The following is a 26,174-nucleotide window of genomic DNA, read 5'->3' on the forward strand; positions in this document are numbered from 1 at the left end:
CCAACAGAAGGTTAGAAAATACATTCAATAATAGTTTGACAGTGGAGTCTATTATCAAGGGAGGTAATAAGCCCCATTTGTTAGATGTGTTAAGGCAAAGGCTAGACAGCCATTATTTGGGATGCTTTTAATTTGGACCCCTGTGCTGAGGAGGACATCATGCTTGGTAAAGTTGAGAGCCAGTGGAAAAGAGGAAGACCTTCAGTGCGATGGATTGATACAGTTACAGCAACAATGGATGCAAACATTGGAACAGTCAGGCATATGGCGCAAGACCGAACAGCATTTCATTCTATTATACGTAGGGTCGCCATGAGTTGTAAACGACTCAAGGGCAACTAACAACAACAACAGCAGCTGAGGAGGAGGAGGAGGAGGTGTGTAGTGGTCTAAGCAATCCTTTTCAGTTCTGTAATTCTACAAATACATCATGGCATTCTACTATGTCCCTGTCTTAGTCTATTTTGGGAGTGGAGGGACAGTAAGAGAAATTATTTTGCTTTTTTCTTTTGTAATGCAAAAGAAAAGAATAGAAATATGTTTATACTGAATTATTTCTTAAAAGAATGGATATATTTATGTGCAAACAGAAGACTCAGCAGAGTTCTACTGCATACAGTGTGATCTTTCATATACAGTCAAAAGCATTCCTTCCTAAAGTGGCCAGCTGTGTTGATAAGACTACTTAAATCTGAGTACCTCAAATGCATGGTTTATCTAGCAGAGGCTTATAATGATAGGGCTAAAGCACCCAGATGGCTGCTGCTTCTCCTAAAGCACCCAGATGGCTGCTGCTTCTCAGTCTACAGTTCTATGTACTCCACTCTGTTTAAAAGACTCAAACTATTAATTTTCAACAAGCAGATGAATTGTTAGCAGTCATTTCCCGATCGCTGGGTCATTTTAATTTCCAGCCCCATTTTCCCCATCAGTCAAGCAGCCTAATCTTTCTGTTTCTTGGAATTAAGATTGAATGCAATAGATCAGTGGTTTAATAACAGCAGGATTTTGAGGAGGAAGTCCAGTTTGTGGACTCAGAATGAGAAATACATTGGAGCTGTACTTCGTACAGAAGTAATATGCATTAACCCACACATGTACATTCTTCACCATGAGTATTAACTCCAGAGTGTACAGCATCTGCCACTGTTTGAAGATAAAACCATAAACCCTAATACAGGATAAAAAGCAGAAGCTTTGGGCAAAAAATGACAAGAAAATAGTGTGGTCACAACATATTACACCAAAGTAATTTTTTCTGGTTTATCTAATATTATTAAATGAACTCAGTTGTGATATATACAACATTCCATTATTAAGCTAACATAGCTCTGCATTTATGAAACCAGCATAGTGGAAGGTCGTATGGACAGAAAACAAAACCTGACTTGGTTTATCGCTCATTGCTGCTTAACATTTCAATGCCTTTTTTCTCTATGTACCCAAAGGCTAGATACATTGGGGCTATAAATCTGGGCTGGAAAGATCTGGATGATCACAAGAAGGCAACCACGACTCGGCGTTTTCTGTATCTCTTTGCTGCTCTATAGCGGCCCCGCGAAAGCTTCCAAGCAGATCTGAAAGCCGCTGGAAAACAACTAGCGGGGCACTCTTTAAGTTGCGCATGCGTGACTTGTCTAATGAAGCCGGTGAAAAGGGACTCGTGGGCCTGTTACGGCGTCGTTTGTTCAAGGGAGCATGCGCAGTAGAACGTAGACGCGACAACGAGTAGCCTTCCAGATTGAGGCGGTGCGGAAGGGTCGCTCATCTGAAGTGCTCTTGGATTCTGTACCTGGAAGGAGGTGATTCCTGATGCTAACATGGCCGACGAAGAAGAGGACCCACCAGTAAGTGACGCCGAAGCATTAGAAGGTGTCGGGTAGCACAAAAGGTGTGAACCGTGATTAAGGACCAACTGGGATACTGGCCGTGTCGCAGCTGCTGGCTTGGGGAAAGGAAAGTGGCTCTTCACGGCTTCCCGCCTTTCCTAGGTACCCTGGGACGCTGGAGACATCGCACCCATCGGTCGGAGAGGGCTGAAATTTTAATCCAGGGTTTATTTGGTATTATTTACATTAAAAGCTACATCTTGTTCGTTGATGGCAGCGCCATCACTTTGAATGAGGAGCATGGAAACCCTGTAATAAAATGCTATAAAATAATTCATTTGGAATAAGTCCTCTAGATTTCGGAGTGTAGGATTTCACACTAGACTCATTTTATGCAAACGAAACTGGGAATAAGCTTCCCTGGGCACTGTGAGACTTACATGGGATAAACTTGAACTTGGTTCTGTTTTCTGGTGTAACCTTTCTGTAGATACAAGACGATTCCCAGTAATCTCACTGAAGCTTAGTTTCGAATTAACGTGTGCTAGCTGTGGGCTAGCAACAGACGCCATGCATATCCTCAGATCCTGCTTTCTATCATTATTTTTGCTAAAGTCTGTAGAAGACATTAGTCTTCCTTTGTATTATGCCTGCTTAGCATTTCCTTCATTGCTGATCATTGCTGTCTAGAATTGCTGTGAGTTATGATCCAGAACATCTGAGAAGAATCTCATTGCATAGTGGCATTATGCTTTACAAACTAATTGCAAATATACTCTCATTCAAGAAGCACCCAAAATAAGATTTGTTCCACAGGACCGCCCTTTGATTTGGTGCAGCTGCATGAGTGTGGTGGTGAACCTTTTTTTTATTCTCATGGATCCATGGCATATATATCAGGTTCTAGACTTAAACCTTGATTCAAATTAAGTCTAGTTGGTGAAGGGCAGAAGCACTAGAGGCATGGCTTATTTTGCTTATAGATTTTGGTAGAAAATATTTTTTTAGAAATAATTTTTTCTCCTTCCCCACCATTCTCTTGGATTGTTGGATATATTCAAAACCTCCCAGTTTTCTTATGCTGTTTTTTTAAAAATAAAGCATAGTAATATTAAGGATTTATGAACAAGTATGCTGAATCCGGCCAGTCTGGTACAACAATGTATTTCTCAGTGCCCAGCCAGTGCCTGTGATAAGCTCACAAACAAAATTCAAGGGAATAGACCACAATCTCCCCTGTTTTCAGCAGCCTGCTTGTGTTATGTGAGGTAATATATAGCCAGCATATCTAATAACTATTAGAAACTTAATTTTTCTAATCCCTTTTAAAGCAGCTCAAATAGATCAGCACTGCTACATTTTGAGATGATACTTCTTTTTCTTACTTGCCATAATTTTCTCAGAAATGAGTTACTCTAGCCTGCTTATCATTTGGATTCCCTCTGTCCCATTTCTAGATTTTCAATATCATTTTAATGTACTATGGCCAGGACTATATAGTATTCATATATTTTTATAAATGCATTATAGTATTGGTAAGTTTATTTTAGATTCTTCTTCAAATGACACCTAGCATGGAATGTGCCTGTTTCACGGTTGCCATACTTGATTTGATGTTTTCATCAACTTTCCAATAGCACCCTACGGTTCTAGCTCTGATATCATCAATGTGAAAGGTTGATTTTTTTGACTCTGTATGCATATTTGTGTACAGCAAACTCATTTTGATATTGTACTGTTTAATCCCCCAACTTCAAGAGATCTGTTTGGAACCCTGTGCTGTCTCTCTGCTTTTAACCATCCTAATTGTTTTGGCCACCTTGTTTCTTAGCTTAATTTTGGGGTACACCTCTTTTTTACCCTAATTTTGGATTTGTTGTCTACAGTTTGAAGAAGATACTGAAGAACCTGGAGGAGGGCCAGATGGTGGACAGGGAAAAAGGAAGCGGTTGTTTTCCAAAGAATGTAAGTTGAAGTCAGCCTATAATTAAGAGTAGATTATTTGCATGCAGAAGATACCAGAGAACTGCCATCAGTTAGTATAAGACACTAGAGACAGATCAGTTTTAATGACCTAACTTTTTATAAGGCAGCTTTCTATGTTCTCACAGATAGTAAGGAAATTTAATCCTCTTGTAGCCTCCCCTTTTGAAGAATCCGTTTATCCCTGTTGTAAGCTTTTTGAATACAAGTATTACTCTAAATTGTCAAGTGATTTCATCTAAAATCTGTATCCTATCAATCTATACTACTAGATAAAAAGCAATTGAGATGGCTAAGCTATACTTAACATGATTCACATTTGCTCATGTGTCATTTGATATGATTTGTAGCACAGCAAATGAAATATCCATTGAAAAGTGTTTCAGATTTTATGAAGTCATGTAAGATATTTTTCATTCATTACCAGTTATATCACTTGGTCTTGCAGCGAGCTAGTGATGAACAAGTATGCATCAACTATCACTGACCTTTTTGATTTAAAATGCTTGACTTTTACTACATGTGCAGTACATTTGTATTTTTCAGGTTTGCATTTGCTAATAATTCCATGGCAGTTTAAAGTGCAGAGTCTGCTTTTCAGCCCACTGTCTTAACAGTAAGACAAAGGCTCCTCTAAGTAGTTTCATTGTAAAATACCATTCCTAAGAAGACTTAGTCTTATACTGAACCTTATATAGTCAAAGTGGTGTAAGTTTCCTGAACCATAACTTGGACTAAATAGAACCTGTTGGCTAGTTTATTCATTTGGGGTCTAGAATTGGTAGATGCTCTTCTCAGAAAGTTCCTCCTTCAACATGTTCTATTAAAGTGATCTTTCAAACACTGGTATTAAAGTTTGTTTGTTTATTTGTTTTATATCCCGCCTTTATTATTTTTATAAATAAGGTGGCGAACCTATCAAATACTCCTTCCTCCTCCTATTTTCCCCACAACAGCAACCCTGTGAGGTGAGTTGGGCTGAGAGAGATTGACTGGCCCAAGGTCACCCAGCCAGCTTTCATGCCTAAGGCAGGACTAGAACTCTCAGTCTCCTGGTTTCTAGTCCAGCACCTTAACCACTAGACCAAACTGGCTAAAAGTTACAGCAAGATAGTATCACTGTTCTCCCATACAAGTCTGAACTATACTTCCATGTGTACATTTGTTTAAAATTACTATTAAAATTTGCTTGATTGGAGAATTTAGAAGAATGTGACTGCCCAGATAATTACATAGATCATAAGTCTTCCAGAGTGCCTCCATTCAGTGCCCTCCTGCAGATGATTTTTGCTTTTTTAATTCCAGTGAGATGTATGATGTATGGATTTGGAGATGATCAGAACCCTTACACAGAGTCTGTGGATATTCTCGAGGATCTGGTCATAGAATTCATCACAGAAATGGTAGGTTCTTATAATGTGTTAGTACTTTATTAGACCTCCGCAAAGGATCGTTACCTTGTTGTGGTGCTGGAGCTTGAGCACCTCAATGATGCCATGAGCTAAACCGTGAAGGGCCACCCAAGACGGGAAGGTCATGACAGAGAGGTCAGACTAAATGCGATCCCTGGGGAAGGTAATGGCAACCCACCCCAGTATTCTTGCCGTGAAAACTAAATGGATCAGTACAACCAGAGATATGTCGGTATACCATCGGAAGATGAGACCCCCAGGTCGGAAGATGGTCAAAATGCTACTGGGGAGGAACAGAGGATGAGCTCAACTAGCCCCAGTCGTGATGACGCAGCTAGCTCAAAGCCGAAAGGACGGTTAGCGGCCGACGGTGCTGGTGGTGAACGGCGAATCCGATGTTCTAAGGATCAACACACCATTGGAACCTGGAATGTAAGATCTATGAGCCAGGGCAAATTGGATGTAGTTATTGGTGAGATGTCAAGATTAAAGATAGACATTCTGGGCGTCAGTGAACTGAAATGGACTGGAATGGGCCACTTCACATCAAATGACCACCAGATCTACTACTGTGGACAAGAGGACCACAGAAGAAATGGAGTAGCCTTCATAATTAATAGTAAAGTGGCTAAAGCAGTGCTTGGATACAACCCCAAAAACGACAGAATGATCTCAATTCGAATTCAGGGCAAACCATCTAACATCACAGTGATCCAAATATACGCCCCAACCACAAATGCTGAAGAAGCTGAAGTAGAGCAGTTCTATGAGGATCTGCAGCACCTACTGGACAACACGCCTAAAAGAGATGTTATTTTCATCACAGGAGACTGGAATGCTAAGGTGGGCAGTCAAATGACACCTCGAATTACAGGTAAGTATGGCCTGGGAGAACAAAACGAAGCAGGACATAGGCTGATAGAATTTTGCCAAGACAATTCACTCTGCATAACAAACACTCTCTTCCAACAACCTAAGAGACGGCTTTACACATGGACTTCACCAGATGGACAACACCGAAATCAGATTGATTACATCCTTTGCAGCCAAAGGTGGCGGACATCTGTACAGTCGGTAAAAACTAGGCCTGGAGCTGACTGTAGTTCAGACCATGAACTTCTTCTTGCACAATTTAGGATCAGACTAAAGAGATTAGGGAAGACCCACAGATCAGCTAGATATGAGCTCACGAATATTCCTAAGGAATATGCAGTGGAGGTGAAGAATAGATTTAAGGGACTGGACTTAGTAGATAGGGTCCCGGAAGAACTCTGGAGAGAAGTTCGCAACATTGTTCAGGAGGCGGCAACAAAATACATCCCAAAGAAAGAGAAAACCAAGAAGGCAAAATGGCTGTCTGCTGAGACACTAGAAGTAGCCCAAGAAAGAAGGAAAGCAAAAGGCAACAGCGATAGGGGGAGATATGCCCAATTAAATGCAAAATTCCAGAGGTTAGCCAGAAGAGATAAGGAATTATTTTTAAACAAGCAATGCGCGGAAGTGGAAGAAGACAATAGAATAGGAAGGACAAGAGACCTCTTCCAGAAAATTAGAAACATTGGAGGTAAATTCCAGGCCAAAATGGGTATGATCAAAAACAAAGATGGCAAGGACCTAACAGAAGAAGAAGAGATCAAGAAAAGGTGGCAAGAATATACAGAAGACCTGTATAGGAAGGATAACAATATCGGGGATAGCTTTGACGGTGTGGTCAGTGAGCTAGAGCCAGACATCCTGAAGAGTGAGGTTGAGTGGGCCTTAAGAAGCATTGCTAATAACAAGGCAGCAGGAGAAGACGGCATCCCAGCTGAACTGTTCAAAATCTTGCAAGATGATGCTGTCAAGGTAATGCATGCTATATGCCAGCAAATTTGGAAAACACAAGAATGGCCATCAGATTGGAAAAAATCAACTTATATCCCCATACCAAAAAAGGGAAACACTAAAGAATGTTCAAACTATCGAACAGTGGCACTCATTTCACATGCCAGTAAGGTAATGCTCAAGATCCTGCAAGGTAGACTTCAGCAGTTCATGGAGCGAGAATTGCCAGATGTACAGGCTGGGTTTAGAAAAGGCAGAGGAACTAGAGACCAAATTGCCAATATCCGCTGGATAATGGAAAAAGCCAGGGAGTTTCAGAAAAACATCTATTTCTGTTTTATTGACTATTCTAAAGCCTTTGACTGTGTGGACCATAACAAATTGTGGCAAGTTCTTAGTGGTATGGGGATACCAAGTCATCTTGTCTGCCTCCTGAAGAATCTGTATAACGACCAAGTAGCAACAGTAAGAACAGACCACGGAACAACGGACTGGTTTAAGATTGGGAAAGGAGTACGGCAGGGCTGTATACTCTCACCCTACCTATTCAACTTGTATGCAGAACACATCATGCGACAAGCTGGTCTTGAGGAATCCAAGGCTGGAGTTAAAATCTCTGGAAGAAACATTAACAATCTCAGATATGCAGATGATACCACTTTGATGGCTGAAAGTGAAGAGGAACTGAGGAGCCTTATGATGAAGGTGAAAGAAGAAAGTGCAAAAGCTGGCTTGCAGCTAAACCTCAAAAAAACCAAGATTATGGCAACCAGCTTGATTGATAACTGGCAAATAGAGGGAGAAAATGTAGAAGCAGTGAAAGACTTTGTATTCCTAGGTGCAAAGATTACTGCAGATGCTGACTGCAGTCAGGAAATCAGAAGACGCTTAATCCTTGGGAGAAGAGCAATGACAAATCTCGATAAAATAGTTAAGAGCAGAGACATCACACTGACAACAAAGGCCCGCATAGTTAAAGCAATGGTGTTCCCTGTAGTAACATATGGCTGCGAGAGCTGGACCATAAGGAAGGCTGAGCGAAGGAAGATCGATGCTTTTGAACTGTGGTGTTGGAGGAAAATTCTGAGAGTGCCTTGGACTGCCAGAAGATCAAACCAGTCCATCCTCCAGGAAATAAAGCCAGACTGCTCACTTGAGGGAATGATATTAAAGGCAAAACTGAAATACTTTGGCCACATAATGAGAAGACAGGACACCCTGGAGAAGATGCTGATGCTAGGGAGAGTGGAAGGCAAAAGGAAGAGGGGCCGACCAAGGGCAAGATGGATGGATGATATTCTAGAGGTGACGGACTCGTCCCTGGGAGAGCTGGGGATGTTGACGACCGACAGGAAGCTCTGGCGTGGGCTGGTCCATGAAGTCACGAAGAGTCGGAAGCGACTAAACGAATAAACAACAACAAAACTTTATTAGACATTTGATACAACAGATGCAATATTTAGGCTTTTGTTCCCATATGTTTTATGTAAAACTGAGAAGAGTTCAGAGACATGAGTAAAAGCTGTCATAACTCTGCCATCTAAACTTTCAGTAACAATTCATGAACCAAAGTGGTGTAGTGATTAAGGTGTTGGACTAGCAGCTGGGAGATCCAGGTTTTAGTCCCCCCTCAGCCTATTAGATAATTAGATTCTAGTTACATTTTCATAATCAAACAAGTATCTTATCTAATGTTGGAGGAAAATTCTGAGAGTGCCTTAGACTGCAAGAAGATCAAACCAGTCCATCCTCCAGGAAATAAAGCCAGACTGCTCACTTGAGGGAATGATATTAAAGGCAAAACTGAAATACTTTGGCCACATAATGAGAAGACAGGACACTCTGGAGAAGATGCTGATGCTAGGGAGAGTGGAGGGCAAAAGGAAGAGGGGCCGACCAAGGGCAAGATGGATGGATGATATTCTAGAGGTGATGGACTCATCCCTGGGGGAGTTGGGGTGTTGACGACCGACAGGAAGCTCTGGCGTGGGCTGGTCCATGAAGTCACGAAGAGTCGGAAGCGACTGAATGAATAAACATCTTATCTAAATACAGGGATGTTTGTCACAACTGAGTAACATCACAGAAATTGACTTAATTGAAATGGATTTTCTTTTTGCCCAATAGACCCACAAAGCAATGTCGATTGGACGACAAGGCCGAGTACAGGTTGAAGATATTGTCTTCTTGATTCGTAAAGACCCACGAAAATTTGCTCGTGTGAAGGACTTGTTAACAATGAATGAAGAACTAAAACGGGCTCGAAAAGCATTTGATGAAGCAAACTATGGCTCTTGAGGCCTTTTTTGAGCTCATCTCATTTTCTGCTTCACCCTTTTTGTAAAAACAAGCTCTGTGAAAAATAGTAAGAACAGTGCTGTACATTAATACAGACTTAAGTTGTGAACTGTTTAAGAAAGTTAACATTCTTTTTATTATGTTGTCTTTAAAACGAAATGCTAAAAATATTCTTGGTGTACATTATTCCCTATTGTACCTTGAAATTTTTAGACTACACCATTTGAGTGTTATAATACTTGGTTTGCATTCTTAATTAGCTCATGATTTTGTTTTTTCAGGTGTTGCCAAAAAGTTCTAAAGGCCATATAGCCATTATCTTTTACCTCTGTCCCATCAAACTTGTCTTTTATTTTTAAAAACATGCTCATAAATCTCAATACTTTTAAGTAGATCTTCTTTCTTTTCTCCATGCACCATTTTCAGTATTGTTTAAAATTCAAAGATAAAATCTTTCACAGAGTACGGAACATGATGAATTCTATCTAATAGGAAAGAAAGATGCCAGACAGTTGGAAAGAGGCAATACAGCCTTTATATACTACTAAAACTCTCATTATGTTTATCTGTTGGTTTGTACTCTCAAGTTAGCCCAAACAGTGCATTATACAACAGTTTTTGAATCAAGGTACCTAAAATACGCTAACTTAAAGAATACATTAAAAAATCCAGGACCCATTACTCCTCTGGAATTGAAATTTCCACGATATTCAGACCAATTTTATTAACAAAGTTATGGCTGTTGCCGCACCCCTACAGTCATGTGATCATGATTTCTGACATTCCCTGTCACCTTCCCACAAACAAAGTCAATGGGGAAGCTGGTCAGAAGTTCCCGCTCCCAGTGTTTTTTGCCTGCCCATGGTCATTCTGTTTATCTGTTTAGATAAGTAACTGTTGACGTTATTGAAGTTTGTTTGCCACTAGTTATTTTTCTATTTATGATGCATACTCTTCCTAGATGATCACAGGACCGTCCAGCATTGGGCTAAAAAAAAAAATATGGTCAGCCTAAAATTTAATGTTAATTCTGGTCACATCAGACTGCACTACCTTTCTCTCAAAGGATGACCTAATGAGTCACAGGTTGTCTAGTTAATACCTAGAGGGACAAAATTTGACTTTAGCAAGAAACTATCGGCAGATACTATTGAATAATGACAAGCTGTTTACAAGATTCTGCTGAAAATAATTTTGCAAGAAGTTATTCATGAGGATTAAAGGACAATGTTAGAAATGTGTTGGACATTTTGGAATACTTGAAGCAACAATGAAAAACAAACACTGGTTTTCTTAGATGCAGAGAAGGCCTTTCACAACTTGAACTGGTTCAGAGTTTTGGAAGATAGGAACTTTGGAGAGAACTTAATAAAATGGGCAAGATTGATTTATACTTCACAGAAAGCACAAATAATGTTTAATGGCAATTCAACAAAGCCTTGTGAGATACAGAAAGGAACAAGACAGGAATGACCACTGTCTCCTCTCTTATTTTGGTTCTTGAAATACTGAATAGAGATATAAGACAAGATGAGAGGATTATGGGAGTAAAGATGAAAAAATAAACTTATAAATTAAGAGCTGTTGCAGATGACTTGGTGTTGGTTTTGGAAGATCCTTTAAAGAGAACAAACATTAATGGGAAAACAAAGAATTTGGTGCATTAGCAGGTTTTAAGATCAACAAACAGAAGACAAAGATGTTAACAAAAACATGAAAATAAAAGATCAAATTATGAATAAAATGGTTTTTAAGATTGAGAAGAAAGTAAAATATTTGGGTATCACTGTGACAAATATTAATTGGATGTTATTTCAAAATAACTGTTAAGACATGGCATGAAGTTAAAAAAGACAAAGATGGGAGAAACAACTATTGTCGTTGCTGGGGAAATTTCTGTGATAAAAATGTTTTGCCTAGAATGATCTTTTTCTTTCAGACAATACCTGTTCTGACAACTGATGCACCATTTAAGCAGTGGCAGAAGGATATATCTAAATTTGTGTGGCAGGGAAAGAAAACCAGAAGTTAAATGTAAGGTGTTACAAGATACAAAGGAAAGAGGGTTGTGTTTACCTGGTTTGAAATTTTACAGCTTGCTGTTTGGTTTGGATGAAAGAGTGGGTGCTGCTGAGAAACAGAAGGTTCTTGGAGTTAGAAGGACACAACCTGAGATTTGAGCGGCATGGATATTTGTGGTACGATGAAGTCAAGATTAAAGTGGAGTTTAAAAACCATTATGTTAGACTTGCCATATTGACAATATGGAATAGATACAAACCCAGGTTGTGCCCGAAAACACCTCTGTGGCTCTCCGCACAAGATGATAAATAGGCAAACACAAATGAATAACCTATTGTGAGATACTAGAATTTTGTCAAGGGAAATGTAAAATAAAAACTGAACTGATGGCAGAGGAATATAATTGCCAATGGTTTTCTTATTTACAGTTATTAGAAAGATTTAAAGTAGACAAAAGAGTTTATGGTTTTGAACATTGTAAGACTGAGTTTGAAATAGAATTGTGTACAAATGAACATGTAATTGCTAAGATGTATAAACTTTTATTGAAACTTGAAACGAATGTATGATAAATTGAGCTAAAATGTTGGTTATAATATACAGATGGAATGAGAAAATATATGGTTGAAAGGATTGACATTTACATTATGTTATGATCTTAAAGAGAATTTTTATAAAATGATGTACTGTTGGTATATGTCACCAGAGAAATTGTCTAGAATGTATAAAGGCGCTTCAAATTTATGTTGGAAATGTGAACAAGAAGGGACGCTTTATCAAGCTTGATGGATGTGTAAAAAAGCTAGAAACTTTTGGATTCAAATACATACAGATTCAAAGAATTTTAAAGATATACAATTGATACCAGAGGTCTTTTTTTGGGATTGATGGGAAAAAGTCATGGAACTCTATTTTTGTATATGGTAACTGCAGTGAGATTATTGTATGCACAAAGATGGAGAGATTTGGCATTACCCACAATGGAGGAATGATTGGTGAAGATGATGGAACTTGCTGAGATGGCTAAATTGACTTCTTTTATCAGAGAAAAGACAGTATTTACATTTATTGCTGACTGGAAACCCCTTACGGACTTTTTTGCATAAAACATAAAAAAATGAACTTAAGATTTATGGTTTTGATGATTAGACAGGATAGATTATAGAAAGAAGAGAGTCATGTTGTAACCTTAGGGTAAGAAGTAAATTTATTAATTATAACTGCTCTAAAGAATATCAGAAGCCACTTCTTTGTATTTTTTGTTTTCCATTTTTCCCTTTCTTATACTTCAGGCTTTGATTTCTTTTTTTATTTTCTTCTTACTTTGTATTAGTTTGTATTAGTTTTTATCTTCCTTTTTAAAACTTTTAATAAAATTATATATATAGAAGAAAATGCATGAAATTCTGCCATCATGATAACTGTATCTTTGTGTTCTTTGTTACCAACTGAAGTTACCTTCTGCATGTATAGAAGAGAATAAGTGTAAGATAGGTATGAAAAAAACTAGTTATCACCATTAAGAAATTACTATAGGTATGTATTTGTCCAATTTATAAGGCACTTCAATAGCCCAAGTAACTCTGGGCAAATATAAAGTACATAATAAAACAAATAGACAGTAATAAACAAACCATGTCACTGTACTATCAGTGGAGGATAGTCTTATACAAGAAAAATTGCTATAAACTCATGCGGGAGTTCAGCTCTATGGCTTTTGGTGGTGATTTTCAGTTTTTTCCCTTCTTTTTTTGTAAGTCTACAAATCCTTACTGTTGAAGCTTTGGTAGGTTATAACTATTGGTTCAAAATTTATTTATAAATTTAAGAGGCATGGAACAGCTTTTTAAATGTTGTATGAATTTGTTCCCTATCAATGGCTAGTCTTGTGCTGTCATAGAAAAGCTAAACATCTGATACATAACTATAAATAGCAAGCTTTGTATCTCTCTTTCCCCCTTCTCCAAGAAGTTAGTTCTCCTTTCTGAAATAAAACATTACCTGGGACACCTCTAAGTTGTCCCACACTAGAGCTGCCCAGCAGAGCTGTTTTCTTTAAAGAATACCAACTGTAATTCACAGCCACGTTCTTACTGATATTTAAAAACAGCCGGTACCTGCAAGCACCTACTATTGCAAAGTGGTCCTTTTGGTTCCGGCTACTTGCTACACCTCTGAAGGCCCTCCACTGTATCTCTCTGCCTGCCCTGCAACATTGTCCCGACTGCCCATTCACCTCAATGAATTATTTGAAGATGCTGTTACTCTACTTAAGTATTGACAGCATTTGTTTGGTACTGCTCCATCTTAAATTTCATATGATCTGTAGCAACACTCTTATTATAGATATAAAATAGAATAAAACATGCTGCTGTAAAAATAAATGAGGGATGCTTTGTATCAGTCCACCAGCAATTACAACTTGCTTTCCAACAGCTGCAAGGAAACCTCAAAACGCGAGAACAGTTGTCTGGTTTCGCTATAATGAAATAGAAATAACATTTCAACTGAACATCATTTATGACAGTTTAATAGAAGATAGCCTTAGAGACCTATAACTTTAAAAATATCATCAATGTCATCTCTCTGTTCAGCGGCTTCTTTCTGTATATGGGTAGGGTGACCGTCTAACACGGCAGGGACAGGAATGCCATCACGGATACTTTCCTCAAAAGTCTTTGCACCATTGGAGTCCGCAGTCCAAAGTGGAAAGCACTGACCAAGGAAAGGAGATGCAGTTCCCTCAGAGACAGGACCCTTTCTACGTATAGACATACTCTGTGAAACACGGCCCTGCTTCCGTGAGAGTCTAGTACTCCGCTGGGGACGTGCTCTAAGAAGCTGAATGGGTCTCTGTCTGCAACTTTGGAGTGTAAGATATTTACAGATAGTGGCTTTAACACAGCCAAGTTTCCTCTGAAATCTGTAAGAGAAAAGAGATTAGCAATTAAAGCAGCAAACGGCAACGCTTTCGTATAATGCTGTCTATAAAACCATGTCTTTTATTTTGCGTAATCAAGGTTTTTTTTACATGGCAAAGTTCTAGTGGGCTTGGAAGAGCTTTATCCACTAATCAAAATCTGAAACAGGCTACAGAAGCTTAACCCTATGAATGCAGATGTGTGCTCCAACACCATTCACACAGTTTAATTTTATTAATATCCAGATTGAGAAAGAAGTTTCCTCATTTGCATATTACAAATACAGAAAGCAATTACTTTTAGCATCCATTTTGGGAGATGGTCCTCTGTGGTCTCTAGATCAGGGGGTTTTCAAACTTTTTCAGGCCACTGAACCTGTTAGTTAAAATTTTAAAACCCCAAAGCTCTAGTGATATAAAATTGGTTGCACTCAAGTGAATTTCTTTTGGGGTGGTGGGGGGGCTTCATCTCTCACAGAACCCCATCAAGTTCTCACAAAATGTTAGGGTAACACAAAATAACAGTTTGAAAAACCTGGTCTATATATTGCTGAATTACAGCTTCCACTATCCTTCAACATTGGCCATCCTGGATAGAGCCACTAGGTTATGTTGTTAAGCAATATCTCAAGGGATATAAGGCCCCACTGTGATCTTTGAAGAATGAATGGAAAGTGGTTGCTCTGTTTTCTTAGTATATCTTTATGGAGGCAGGATAACTTCCTTCAACTATATAGCCCCAGAATCAAATGGTAAGTGTAGAATAATTCTAATGTGTTTGGGCTGCAAGCCAAGGGCATTTTATGCAAAACCTGCATTATGAAAAATCATGCAGGATGCAATAACAATAAATTTAAATTTACTTTGCAATTTGTAAATTATACTCATAGTTCTATCCCACATTTATTTATTTATTTTTATTTATCAAAATTTTATCACTGCCCATCTCCCCCAGACGGGGGATTTGTAATCTGTCAGTCTTCTGAACTTATTCAATGGCTTGAAAAAGATAGATACTGTCAACTTCAAAGAGAAGATAGAAATCTAGTCTTAAGTAACTATAGGAATAAAGTGTGACGTCACGTGATTGCATCGCTTAGTGACAGCAATCCCAGCAGTCCCTATTGCCATAGTTAAGCAAGGACAGCGCGGGTCATTAAGCAAGGACCTCACGTGACTGCGACGTAGGAAGAGGTGGGAATCCAGAAGCACTTGCTTACAGCGTTGAAACCACATCCTAGGCAAGCAGGCTGGCGAGCAGCTGGGCGCTACGGAGTACGGGCAGGTGGATGGGTGCTATGGAGTATGGGAAGGCAGGTGCTGCAGGCAGGTGCTATGGAGTATGGCCAGTGAGTGGATGCTGCAGGAAGGCACTGTATGGGTATGCTTACAAGATCCCCATGCTGCCTGGGGGCTCCTCAGGAGAAAAAGCAGCGGGAGCGACTTTCAGGAGCAACTTGCAATTTCTGCTGGCTTCCCCACTGACTTTGCTTGTGGGAAGCCAGCAGGGAATGTTGCAAATGGTGATCAAGTGACCGCAACTGTTGTAATTGGGAGCCAGTTGCCATGTGCTCAAATCACGATCATGTGACCATGGGGACGCTGCACTTGCCCAACTTCAAGGACTGGTCCTAAGTCCCCCTCATTCAGCACTGGGGTAACTTCGAATGGTCGCTGAATGAGTAGTTGCTAAGCGAGAACTACCTGTTTTCAGGATTACACAGAGCCTATTTAGAAGATATGGAAAGACCAGGAGTAACAATCTACACACCTGCAACCTTGGGCTTCTACATGCTGCAGCCTCTTGCTTTTTAAAAGCTTCATTCCTAAGAAGAAAGCCCCTGATCCAAATTTATTGCTTTTACACCAGGTTATTGTTGTTTTCAGTGTTTCAGATAGTTCTTCAAAGGACTGTACTTCTCTAAACTTGGACACAAAACAGTGAAGATGCTGAGATCTCAGGGCTTTAGAAGAAATAGATGTGATTCTCTTTGATTCAGGAAGTACATCCCTGAATTTAGAATTCTGAAATCAAATAAACAGCAAAGAAATTAACACTGGAAAACACTAATAATTAAAAACAACTAAGCCTCAGAATAAACCTTAAAACACAGCATCCTTGGCTCAAAAGCACCTATAAGTAGACAAATTAGATAGATCATAGTTTTAACTACTTTAAAAAATGGTTTAGAGTTTGTATTAAGGCAAATGTTGGCCATGAAAAAATGTCTTTGGGGTCTTAAAAATCTGCTTTTTAAACAGCCTCCTAAAATTCACATCAAAGTAGTTGGACAATTGTGAAGTGTTATCATTCCTTCATATTAAAAAAAATCTATCATTACTGGTGACCAAGAAAATTCCACTGAAGACCTGATTAACACATGAAGTTGTCTACCACCAAACAACAGATCAGTCCTGCTTATTTTAATTAGGAGCAGGTTCTCTCAAAGGTTTTGCCAGTTCGAAAGACACCAAACAAGGATGGAAGATAGCAGGAATTTAAATGGAGCCTTCCTCATGAAAAGCATATTTCTGACCACTGATCTATGGCCAACCACCCCAAAACATTATTGAGATCCTATAAATCCATATTCAATGGAATAAACTTCCATTACACAAACTTAACAATTAAATCTAATCCTATTTACAAAACAGATGGATAAATGAACATGTTTATTCATACACATGAAAAATTACAAAGCACAGATAGAATTACTATATGACATATAAAGAAAAACCATATAGATTGTGCCAGCTGGATGACTTTGGGCCAATTATTCTCTCTATAGGGTTGTTGTTATGGATAAAATAGGAAATGGGAGCATTAGATATATACATTGCCTTGAGTTGACCCAAAATAAAAGTGGGCTAAACAAACAAACAAACAAACACAAGCCCACAGCACACAAGCACAGAATGGAACAAACCTGTGGCACAGGATTAGGATATTTGCATAAGGTCTTCAGATCAAACTCCAATTTCTTTGTAAGATCTAAAAGAAAAGGCACTGAGATCAAACTAAGAACAGGTAAATGATCTCAACCCAAAATAGGTTTAAATCACAGAATCTGCTGTAGTATCAGCCTGCCATTGCAATCTTGCAGAACTGGCATGCTCCAGGTTACTTCAATTAAACAATGTCACCTATCTGGATGCTAAAAGCACACCTTCTCTGTAGCAGCACCTGCCCTCTAGAATGAGGTTTCCCCCAAGATCTGGATGTTCATAAATCTGTTGTTCAGAAGAGCAAGAGTTAGCTCTTCACCCAAACCTTTGGCGCGGGATGAGACCCCTTGTTTCATTCCATCTGGTCTGTCATGCTTGCCATCTTTTATCTTTTAGTGATTTTATTGTAATTGTTAGTTGTGAGCTGCCCAGAGTCATTGGGAGTCGGGCAGCATACAAGTTTAATAAATTATTATTATTTTATTTATTTATATTTCAAATTTGGTAATTGCCCATCTCACTCAGAGAGCGACTCTGGGCAGTGTACAATTATTACTTTGCACATTAGATGCCATAATCTCCACTGAATTTCTGGTTTTGCCAGGAGATACCCAATAGTCTAGTTTCAAAGAAATATAAGCTATTTCTAAGTACTTGCAATTTCCATCCCTCCCTCTCTTTCGCCCATCTTATTTGCAACCATTCTCCACACTATTAAGAGAAAGGGTAATCTACATGCACATCCATCGCATAGATCTTCCAACTCAATCCAAATTACAAAAGCATAAAAATTTGCACACAGTGCTGTAATATAAGCATGTGTGTGATTGTTCCTCAACCATTCAAGCAAATTAAGCAGCCATTACTAGTTACCTTGATTAGTTCTGTTGATCAAAACTGGTTTTCCAATATCAGAAGTATTTTGGGTACCCTTCCTCCTTTTCTTCTTTTTTTTCTTGACTACTGGAGGAACTGCTACACTCAAAACCTGAGACTGAGATGTAGGCTTCTTTACCGAAAGCAATTTATTCATCCATCCAGTTCCAGCTTTCCATTCTATAAATGCTTTAGGCATTTTCTTCTTAATTTTTAAATAACTGGTTCCCAGAAAATCATTTATCTCAGAAGGAAAGATAAATCCTTTAATATATGGCCTTTGGTGCATTTTTGCTACTTCTTGAAGCAATTTAAACAGATCCTTATATAATGTACTAAGGTTCTGTAATACAGCTCTATAAAGAATCCTAGAATAATAAAGGAAACAGAGAGAGAGAAGGAACACTTGAGTGTTGGGTAACTTAGTTTCCATATTTGGTTCTCATTTTCACTAAGATCTCCAATTCTGTATGAACTAACCAGTATTGTCTCATATTAAACTTTGGCAATAAAGTTAAGAGTAACCCAGAAGAAAAATTAGGATTTGGAACAACTATTCCTTACATTTCTCCTTGATTAAAAAGCACAACTTTCCCCAAACCTACACATTTCAGCATGTTATCCCCTTAGATAACATGAAGCAGCAATTCTTTCACAAGTTTACTTTAATATAGCATGATAGAGCTTGCCGATATGAATTTATTGGTTTATGTAACAATTTTATCCTGTTTTATAAAAAACACAGTCCTAATAGAAATGCAGGTTGGCTCAAATAAATTCAGTGGAATGTAAAAAGGACTTTGCCAAGTGATAAGCCTAACACGAAACATACGCTTTTAAAAATGCAAAGAAAACAGGAAACAAAGTTTCCCCATGTCAGTGTTCTAAATTTTTCCCTAGGTGTTGCTCGGTCTTCTTCCTGCACATTCTTTTTACATAACTGATGTTATCTAACCTCTATTACTGGCAAGATGTCTACAGGAAACCAGATTCTGCATTGCTTCCATCTAGAATATATCACAAGGAACAGAAGATTACCCTGTTCCCATAATGGATGCAGTATCTATTTAAAAAACTCACTTCCCTGTTCCAGCAGTGATTAAGGCTAAGATGTTTATCATTTCTTTTCCCTCCATTCTCTACCTTGGAAGGGGTGGGTAGCTTCTAAATATTAGAGTATCTTAGAATTTTTGAAAATGCTAGTTACTAGTGCAGTGTACAGAACTGAATTGTTATGAATTGCCTTACTTAATTAGAACAAAACACACACACACACACAACCCCACCCCCCAGAATTCCTGTTTGCCTAATCAAAAGCAAAGGAGGGCAGATGGATAGAAGAATCAGAGAATCAGAAGAATCAGAAGAATCAGTTGTCTAGTTTTGGGCAGAATGTCTGAAAATTTTATTTATCAAAACAAATAGGATCCAATTACCAGATAACAGAGCAATTCTAACTCAGTGAGAAACACTACAATTCCATCTTTGAAAACAATGAATTCCAATGGTTGGGCAGTACATATGGCCCAAAGCCACCTGTATATTGCAAAAAGTTTATTGAAGTTAAGGGATACTACCAAACTTTTTTTTTGCACAGAGGGAAGGTCCCAAATTGAGCATTTGGAGAAAAGGGAACCCCTGGATCTGCATATAAAAGCCCCTTACCCATAATCAGTCCCCAGGATCAGGTCTATACTAACTGCACCTGCCATATTTAAGTTTCTTCCACTTAAAACCAATTAGGGAAAAATAAATAAAGGATTACAAGAAAATATGTCCATTCTACCTCCCACCCTGGCTGAAACAAAGCACCAGAATTTCTGAAGTTGCCATTTAATCTCCCTCCCCCACCACTTTTACTGAGTGTACCATAATAATAAATACAGTTGGAACCTTATAAATTGCAGTGTGCCCATTGGTCCCCCCCCCCAAGCTAACATGACAGCAATTGACATTCCTGGCAAGAAACAGGCTAAGCAGAATCTTTGCTATAAACATGTAAATGAATAAGTAGAAATGAAACAATGAAAATGTTTAAGAGATGTACATACCACAGCCGACTCAGCAACCCTAGTATCAAAGTATTGAACAATACATACTCTTCCAAACACAGATGTTTAACAACTAAACTGAGAAGAAATTGGTTAAGGCTGGATAATAATTCCAAAAAAGCTAGCAATTCAAGTTAAATGTCTATTTTACAGTTACTCAGCTTAAACTCAAGAGTCTTACTATTTTGGCACTTACATGTTTAATTCAATAAATTCAAGGTTATTTATACTAATTTATGATGGTAGAGAACTGAAAAAAATTAAGACCAAAGATTTGATGCACAACAACCAGTAATAATAGAAGCTCTAAAAATCTTTTTGGAAGGATACATAAATGCCGTACAACAACATTCAAGTAAGCGTAGTACAAGTTTGCAACCACCCAGTATCTTCACCAGAACAACTTCTATCACAGGCTGGCTGGGGATGAAGGACTCCTTAGAAATTTCAGATCCCTGTTTCCTATTTAAGATAAATAGACAAGAACATGTAGATGTGCTTGTATCATGATGTGTTGAATGCTACTCTCTCCTGAGTCTGCTTTGTCACAAGCTGATACGTTAACTAATCTTAATGACACAGACTATGCAATACCACTGGTCTGCAACTCTTTAAATCAAATGAGCCTTTTCCTGGATCATGTGGTAGCTGCAGATGGCAGCCACACTGTATCAGGAAAAGGTGCAGCTAAGTTCCAGACAGTTGCCATGTTTGCATCTTTGTATTCTGTGAAGCACCTTTTTGCCTCTGAATCCAGTTATTGCCGATCCCTATTAAAGATACTGTTTTTTGCAAACTCAAGTTTCTTTTAGAATTTTACTTTTGGTTTTTAGGTTTTCCTCAAAAGCATCTTAAGTCTTCCAATATATTAATGGCTGATGAGATGACATAAGACAATAATAATCAATTTGGCAGAGAAATACAGTACCATGTGGTTAGGCTGTTCCTTTCAATGCAATTTTTTTCATAATACAAATGTTTTTTATCCTCTACTAATTAATTCAATGTGGTTTGAAAGATTCCAACTTGTCCAACAAGATACATTACTGAACAAAACAGCCTGAATTTCAGATGATTTTACTCCTCCATTTTTCTGTAGGTTTAAAATCAGCCAAATTACATCAGGTGTTCTGAATTAATAAAAACTATAGAATCACACAGATATGCTGACAAGCTACTTACATGAGGCCTATCTGAGCAATTTCTTGAATTGACTTTTCCAGATTCATTAAATTTAAACGCTTCAAGCATTGTTCTACCTGGAAGTTTAAAGGTAAAAAAGGTTGCCCAATGGTCTATGACATTAAAAAGCAAGCAAATTGATAGCATTGTTATTTCCAAATAAATACGCTTAGCTCTAGATGTAAATGAATTGAATGTTAATTATAATTTATATTAATTATAACCATTCTTCACATGCACTATAACATTCATAGCATATATAGTTGCAAGCACCCTTAACTTATTCAAAATGTGTTTCAATGTATCGTATGTTTCAATAAGTGAACAGAAGCAACCTCTACATGTTCCAAAGTTAAGCAAGACACCTTTCTGCAGAATTGAATGCCATACTATTTATGTATAATTGTTTACAGATTCAAAATTTTAAAAAATAAGTATAGCAGGTACAAAAGCTTGGATACCCTTACAGTCAGTATTACGTAATACCTCCTTTGGCAGAAATAACAGCTTCCAAACCTTGGCTATGGCTAGCTAAGACTTTTTACTCTTACTTTTTGAACTCTCTAGTAAATATGACACAATTGGAAAATTCAGCATTTTTCTTATGGAAGGCCTTGACTCCATAAAGCAGAATTACTGGATGCCACCTGTACATGGTTCTTACATATTTAAATGTAACCATAATCCCAAAACCTGATAACTAGCTTAATCATGATTTCCAAAAAGGCTGCTATATTCTACCAACCTGTTTAAGACTCCCATATGCCCTTTGATGAATCATCTGATAATGGAAACTATAAATGATTGAATGCAGAAGACTCTGTTCTGCAACCAGCATTTTGCTGTTTAACATGCTGTCAACAGCCCAACACCTCTTCAGAACGGCTGAAAGGCATCTCACTAGAAAATATAAACACAGTCATCAATATATGAAACTGCAAAAATTCACTTATAAAAACAGTAAACAAAGAAGGTGGATCACAAATCCCAGTATTAGTTAGTTCAGGGGTTCCTTAACTTTTTGCTATCACACCTCCCTTTAGTGTAATCTTAATGTGCACACATCCCCTAAAAATCAAATGAACACAAATGAACAATTAAAACAATACAATGAAACTTTGGGAAAGATGGATTTATTTTAACAATGTACAACTAAAATGTTCTTCACACCTCCCCTGGACTCTGTCTGTACCTCCCCAAGGGAGGTGCACCTTGGGAAACCCTGAGTTAGTTAGTTGTCCGTAGCAGGTTAGCAAAGGAGCTGGAGAATTCTGAATATGTTTTCTGCACTAGGGAAATTTTCCTTCTAGCAGCCCATTTGGATACTGTCCAGAACACTGTATCCTTCGGTCACTTTGCTTACTTCCGGGAATGGAATGCCAGATACTTGCTGCATATAGTTCTAGTCCCGCCTTAGGTATGAAAGCCAGCTGGGTGACCTTGGGCCAGTCACTCTCTCTCAGCCCAACTCACCTCACTGGGTTGTTGTTGTGGGGAAAATAGGAGGAGGAAGGCATACTAGGTATGTTTGCCTCGAGTTATTTATAAACATAATAAAGGCGGGATAGAAAATAAATAAACAAAGCAGCTGGGTTTGCATGGCACAGTTATCCATATTTAATTAAACCATGGTTTATTCAATAAATCCAATTTTCTGGGTTTGCATCACAGTGAACTATAACACCAAAGGCTGACTTCACACAGCACATGACAGTAGATTGTGCTTGTTTGGATTTTTTCAGTGAAATGCATATTCACATATTTTTATCCATCAAGTTAACCCCCGTTTACTCAATTAACCCCATACTAATCGACAACTTGACAAACCTAAGAGCGTAAGTCATCCAAATTAAACACTTCTAAGACACACTTCGTTTAATGTTAAGAGAGGAAGATGCTTCCACTAAAATCATTTAGAAACAAATTACAATCGTATAAATCCAAAAACGTTAAGATTTTATTTAATGAAACGACGCATCTCCCTTCACTTTTAACAATCATATGCAGATTTTATGTTGGCTCAAGAGCAAATCTGCTGAATAGTATTTTAATTTCACCACCCAAAAGCCTGTTAAACTATGTTTCCAAAAAAACGGACAACACAGAAAACTTCCGCAGCGAGCGTGCTTATCTATCACTCAAACTTAATGCGAAACGCAAAGATGCTCCGCCTTATTTAGAGGGCCTCGCTCCGCGTTGAAAGCTCTCCGTTAACCTGCAGCATGTTCGGCCTGCACGACTTCGGCGGCATTACAAGCAGGCCAAGGCACATCCCACCGGTTCCACACCTCCTCCTCACCGCCGGACGCTGCCATCTTGCCTGGTTCCCGGGTTAGATGAAATCACCGGAAGGAGAATGACTGACGGACCTCCATAGGGCGAGGGAGAACAGAGGCGGGATTTTCTTTAAATTTCCGCTTCCTGATTCGCTATTCCGTCAGAGGGGCGGGACCTGGGCGTGCGTTTAAGTTTTACGTATTTCCCAAGGTTTCCTTTGCGTATTTTCTCTTCGTTTCACGCTCGCCTTTTTCCTCTACTGCAGTGTTTCTCGCCCTTGGCGATTTTAAAAAGATGTGTGGACTTCAACTCCCAGAATTCCCCAGCCAGCATGCCAAGGGCGAGAAACACTGCTCTATTGGTTGTTGGTGTGGAAATCCTGACGACCACTGGATAGCATCCAACAGATGCAGGAAACTAATGCTTTGCTGCCATCTGAGATGTTTTGCATCTGGACATTTGCAACCCACAAATAGCCCTAGATTAGTTTTACTGTACATGTGTTTGATTTTTCTAAAAAGAGCACTTTCAAGTTCCTTTAGTTGGTGTACAGCATTATAGCTTTATTTTACTCTCTTCACTCACCCCAGCAGCATTCTGCTGCTTAAAGTTTACTTCAACAGTAAACCTTAAGCAGCAGAAGAAATGACAACAAGAAATGAACAATGGTAACATTAACAAACGCGTGTTGTTGTTTATTCATTTAGTCGCTTCCGACTCTTCGAGACTTCATGGACCAGCCCACGCCAGAGCTTCCTGTTAGTTGTAAACACCCCCAGGGATGAGTCCGTCACCTCTAGAATATCATCCATCCACCTTGCCCTTGGTCGGCCCCTCTTCCTTTTGCCCTCCACTCTCCCTAGCATCAGCATCTTCTCCAGGGTGTCCTGTCTTCTCATTATGTGGCCAAAGTATTTCAGTTTTGCCTTTAATATCATTCCCTCAAGTGAGCAGTCTGGCTTTATTTCCTGGAGGATGGACTGGTTTGATCTTCTTGCAGTCCAAGGCACTCTCAGAATTTTCCTCCAACACCACAGTTCCAAAGCATCTATCTTCCTTCTCTCAGCCTTCCTTATGGTCCAGCTCTCGCAGCCATATGTTACTACGGGGAACACCATTGCTTTAACTATGCGGACCTTTGTTGTCAGTGTGATGTCTCTGCTCTTAACTATCTTATCGAGATTTGTCGTTGCTCTTCTCCCAAGGATTAAGCATCTTCTGATTTCCTGACCGCAGTCAGCATTTGCAGTAATCTTTGCACCTAGGAATACAGAGTCTTTCACTGCTTCTACATTTTCTCCCTCTATTTGCCAGTTATCAATCAAGCTGGTTGCCATAATCTTGGTTTTTTTGAGGTTTAGCTGCAAGCCAGCTTTTGCACTTTCTTCTTTCACCTTCATCATAAGGCTCCTCAGTTCCTCTTCGCTTTCAGCCATCAAAGTGGTATCATCTGCATATCTGAGATTGTTGATGTTTCTTCCAGCAATTTTAACTCCAGCCTTGGATTCCTCAAGCCCAGCATGTCGCATGATGTGTTCTGCATACAAGTTGAATACGTAGGGTGAGAGTATACAGTCCTTTCCCAATATTAAACCAGTCCATTGTTCCATGGTCTGTTCTTACCGTTGCTACTTGGTCGTTATACAGATTCCTCAGGAGGCAGACAAGATGACTTGGTATCCCCATACCACTAAGAACTTGCCACATTTTGTTATGGTCCACACAGTCAAAGGCTTTAGAATAGTCAATAAAACAGAAATAGATGTTTTTCTGAAACTCCCTGGCTTTTTCCATTATCCAGCGGATATTGGCAATTTGGTCCCTAGTTCCTCTGCTTTTTCTAAACCCAGCTTGTACCTCTGGCAATTCTCGCTCCATGAATTGCTGAAGTCTACCTTGAAGGATCTTGAGCATTACCTTACTGGCATGTGAAATGAGTGCCACTGTTTGATAGTTTGCACATTCTTTAATGTTTCCCTTTTTTGGTATGGGGATATAAGTTAATATTTTCCAATCTGATGGCCATTCTTGTGTTTTCCAAATTTGCTGGCATATAGCATGCATTACCTTGACAGCATCATCTTGCAAGATTTTGAACTGTTCAGCTGGGATGCCGTCGTCTCCTGCTGCCTTCTTATTAGCAATGCTTCTTAAGGCCCACTCAACCTCACTCTTCAGGATGTCTGGCTCTAGCTCACTGACCACACCGTCAAAGCTATCCCCGATATTGTTATCCTTCCTATACAGGTCTTCTGTATATTCTTGCCACCTTTTCTTGATCTCTTCTTCTTCTGTTAGGTCCTTGCCATCTTTGTTTTTGACCATACCCATTTTCGCCTGGAATTTACCTCCGATGTTTCTAATTTTCTGGAAGAGGTCTCTTGTCCTTCCTATTCTATTGTCTTCTTCCACTTCCGCGCATTGCTTGTTTAAAAATAATTCCTTATCTCTTCTGGCTAACCTCTGGAATTTTGCATGTAATTGGGCATATCTCCCCCTATCACTGTTGCCTTTTGCTTTCCTTCTTTCTTGGGCTACTTCTAGCGTCTCAGCA

At 38.9% G+C, this 26,174-nt stretch overlaps 2 protein-coding genes across 2 annotated transcripts; one reads left to right on the plus strand and one right to left on the minus strand.

Moving 5' to 3' along the window:
- The first annotated feature begins 1,706 nt into the window (after nucleotides 1–1,706).
- On the plus strand, nucleotides 1,707–10,048 carry TAF13 (TATA-box binding protein associated factor 13). Its single transcript, XM_063305661.1, has 4 exons — nucleotides 1,707–1,847; nucleotides 3,716–3,794; nucleotides 5,118–5,215; nucleotides 9,176–10,048. Exons 1-4 carry the CDS (start codon nucleotides 1,821–1,823, stop codon nucleotides 9,344–9,346), a joined length of 375 nt encoding a protein of 124 aa, XP_063161731.1. The 5' UTR covers nucleotides 1,707–1,820; the 3' UTR covers nucleotides 9,347–10,048.
- A 3,835-nt stretch (nucleotides 10,049–13,883) lies between these two features.
- On the minus strand, nucleotides 13,884–23,673 carry NEPRO (nucleolus and neural progenitor protein). Its single transcript, XM_063305662.1, has 9 exons — nucleotides 23,559–23,673; nucleotides 22,089–22,243; nucleotides 21,344–21,420; nucleotides 20,492–20,623; nucleotides 20,162–20,239; nucleotides 18,108–18,478; nucleotides 17,216–17,280; nucleotides 16,060–16,313; nucleotides 13,884–14,291 (listed from the first exon to the last, which is right to left on the minus strand). The coding sequence occupies exons 1-9, from the start codon at nucleotides 23,656–23,658 to the stop codon at nucleotides 13,913–13,915; spliced, it is 1,611 nt and encodes a 536-aa protein (XP_063161732.1). The 5' UTR covers nucleotides 23,659–23,673; the 3' UTR covers nucleotides 13,884–13,912.
- Between the last annotated feature and the right edge of the window lie 2,501 nt (nucleotides 23,674–26,174).

This window comes from Candoia aspera, chromosome 5 (assembly GCF_035149785.1).
Source record: "Candoia aspera isolate rCanAsp1 chromosome 5, rCanAsp1.hap2, whole genome shotgun sequence".
NCBI lineage: Eukaryota > Metazoa > Chordata > Lepidosauria > Squamata > Boidae > Candoia > Candoia aspera.

Excerpts from the sequence above, each read along its gene's own strand:
- NEPRO (XM_063305662.1), bottom strand. The coding sequence starts at position 23,658 with ATGGCAGCGTCCGGCGGTGAGGAGGAGGTGTGGAACCGGTGGGATGTG. Across the intron at positions 22,244-23,558 it reads GCAGGCCGAACATGCTGCAG|TGAGATGCCTTTCAGCCGTT; the intron begins GTTAACGGAGAG and ends TATATTTTCTAG. Across the intron at positions 16,314-17,215 it reads ATCCTAATCCTGTGCCACAG|AATTCTAAATTCAGGGATGT; the intron begins GTTTGTTCCATT and ends ATTTGATTTCAG.
- TAF13 (XM_063305661.1), top strand. The coding sequence starts at position 1,821 with ATGGCCGACGAAGAAGAGGACCCACCA. Across the intron at positions 1,848-3,715 it reads ACGAAGAAGAGGACCCACCA|TTTGAAGAAGATACTGAAGA; the intron begins GTAAGTGACGCC and ends TGTTGTCTACAG. Across the intron at positions 3,795-5,117 it reads GCGGTTGTTTTCCAAAGAAT|TGAGATGTATGATGTATGGA; the intron begins GTAAGTTGAAGT and ends TTTTAATTCCAG.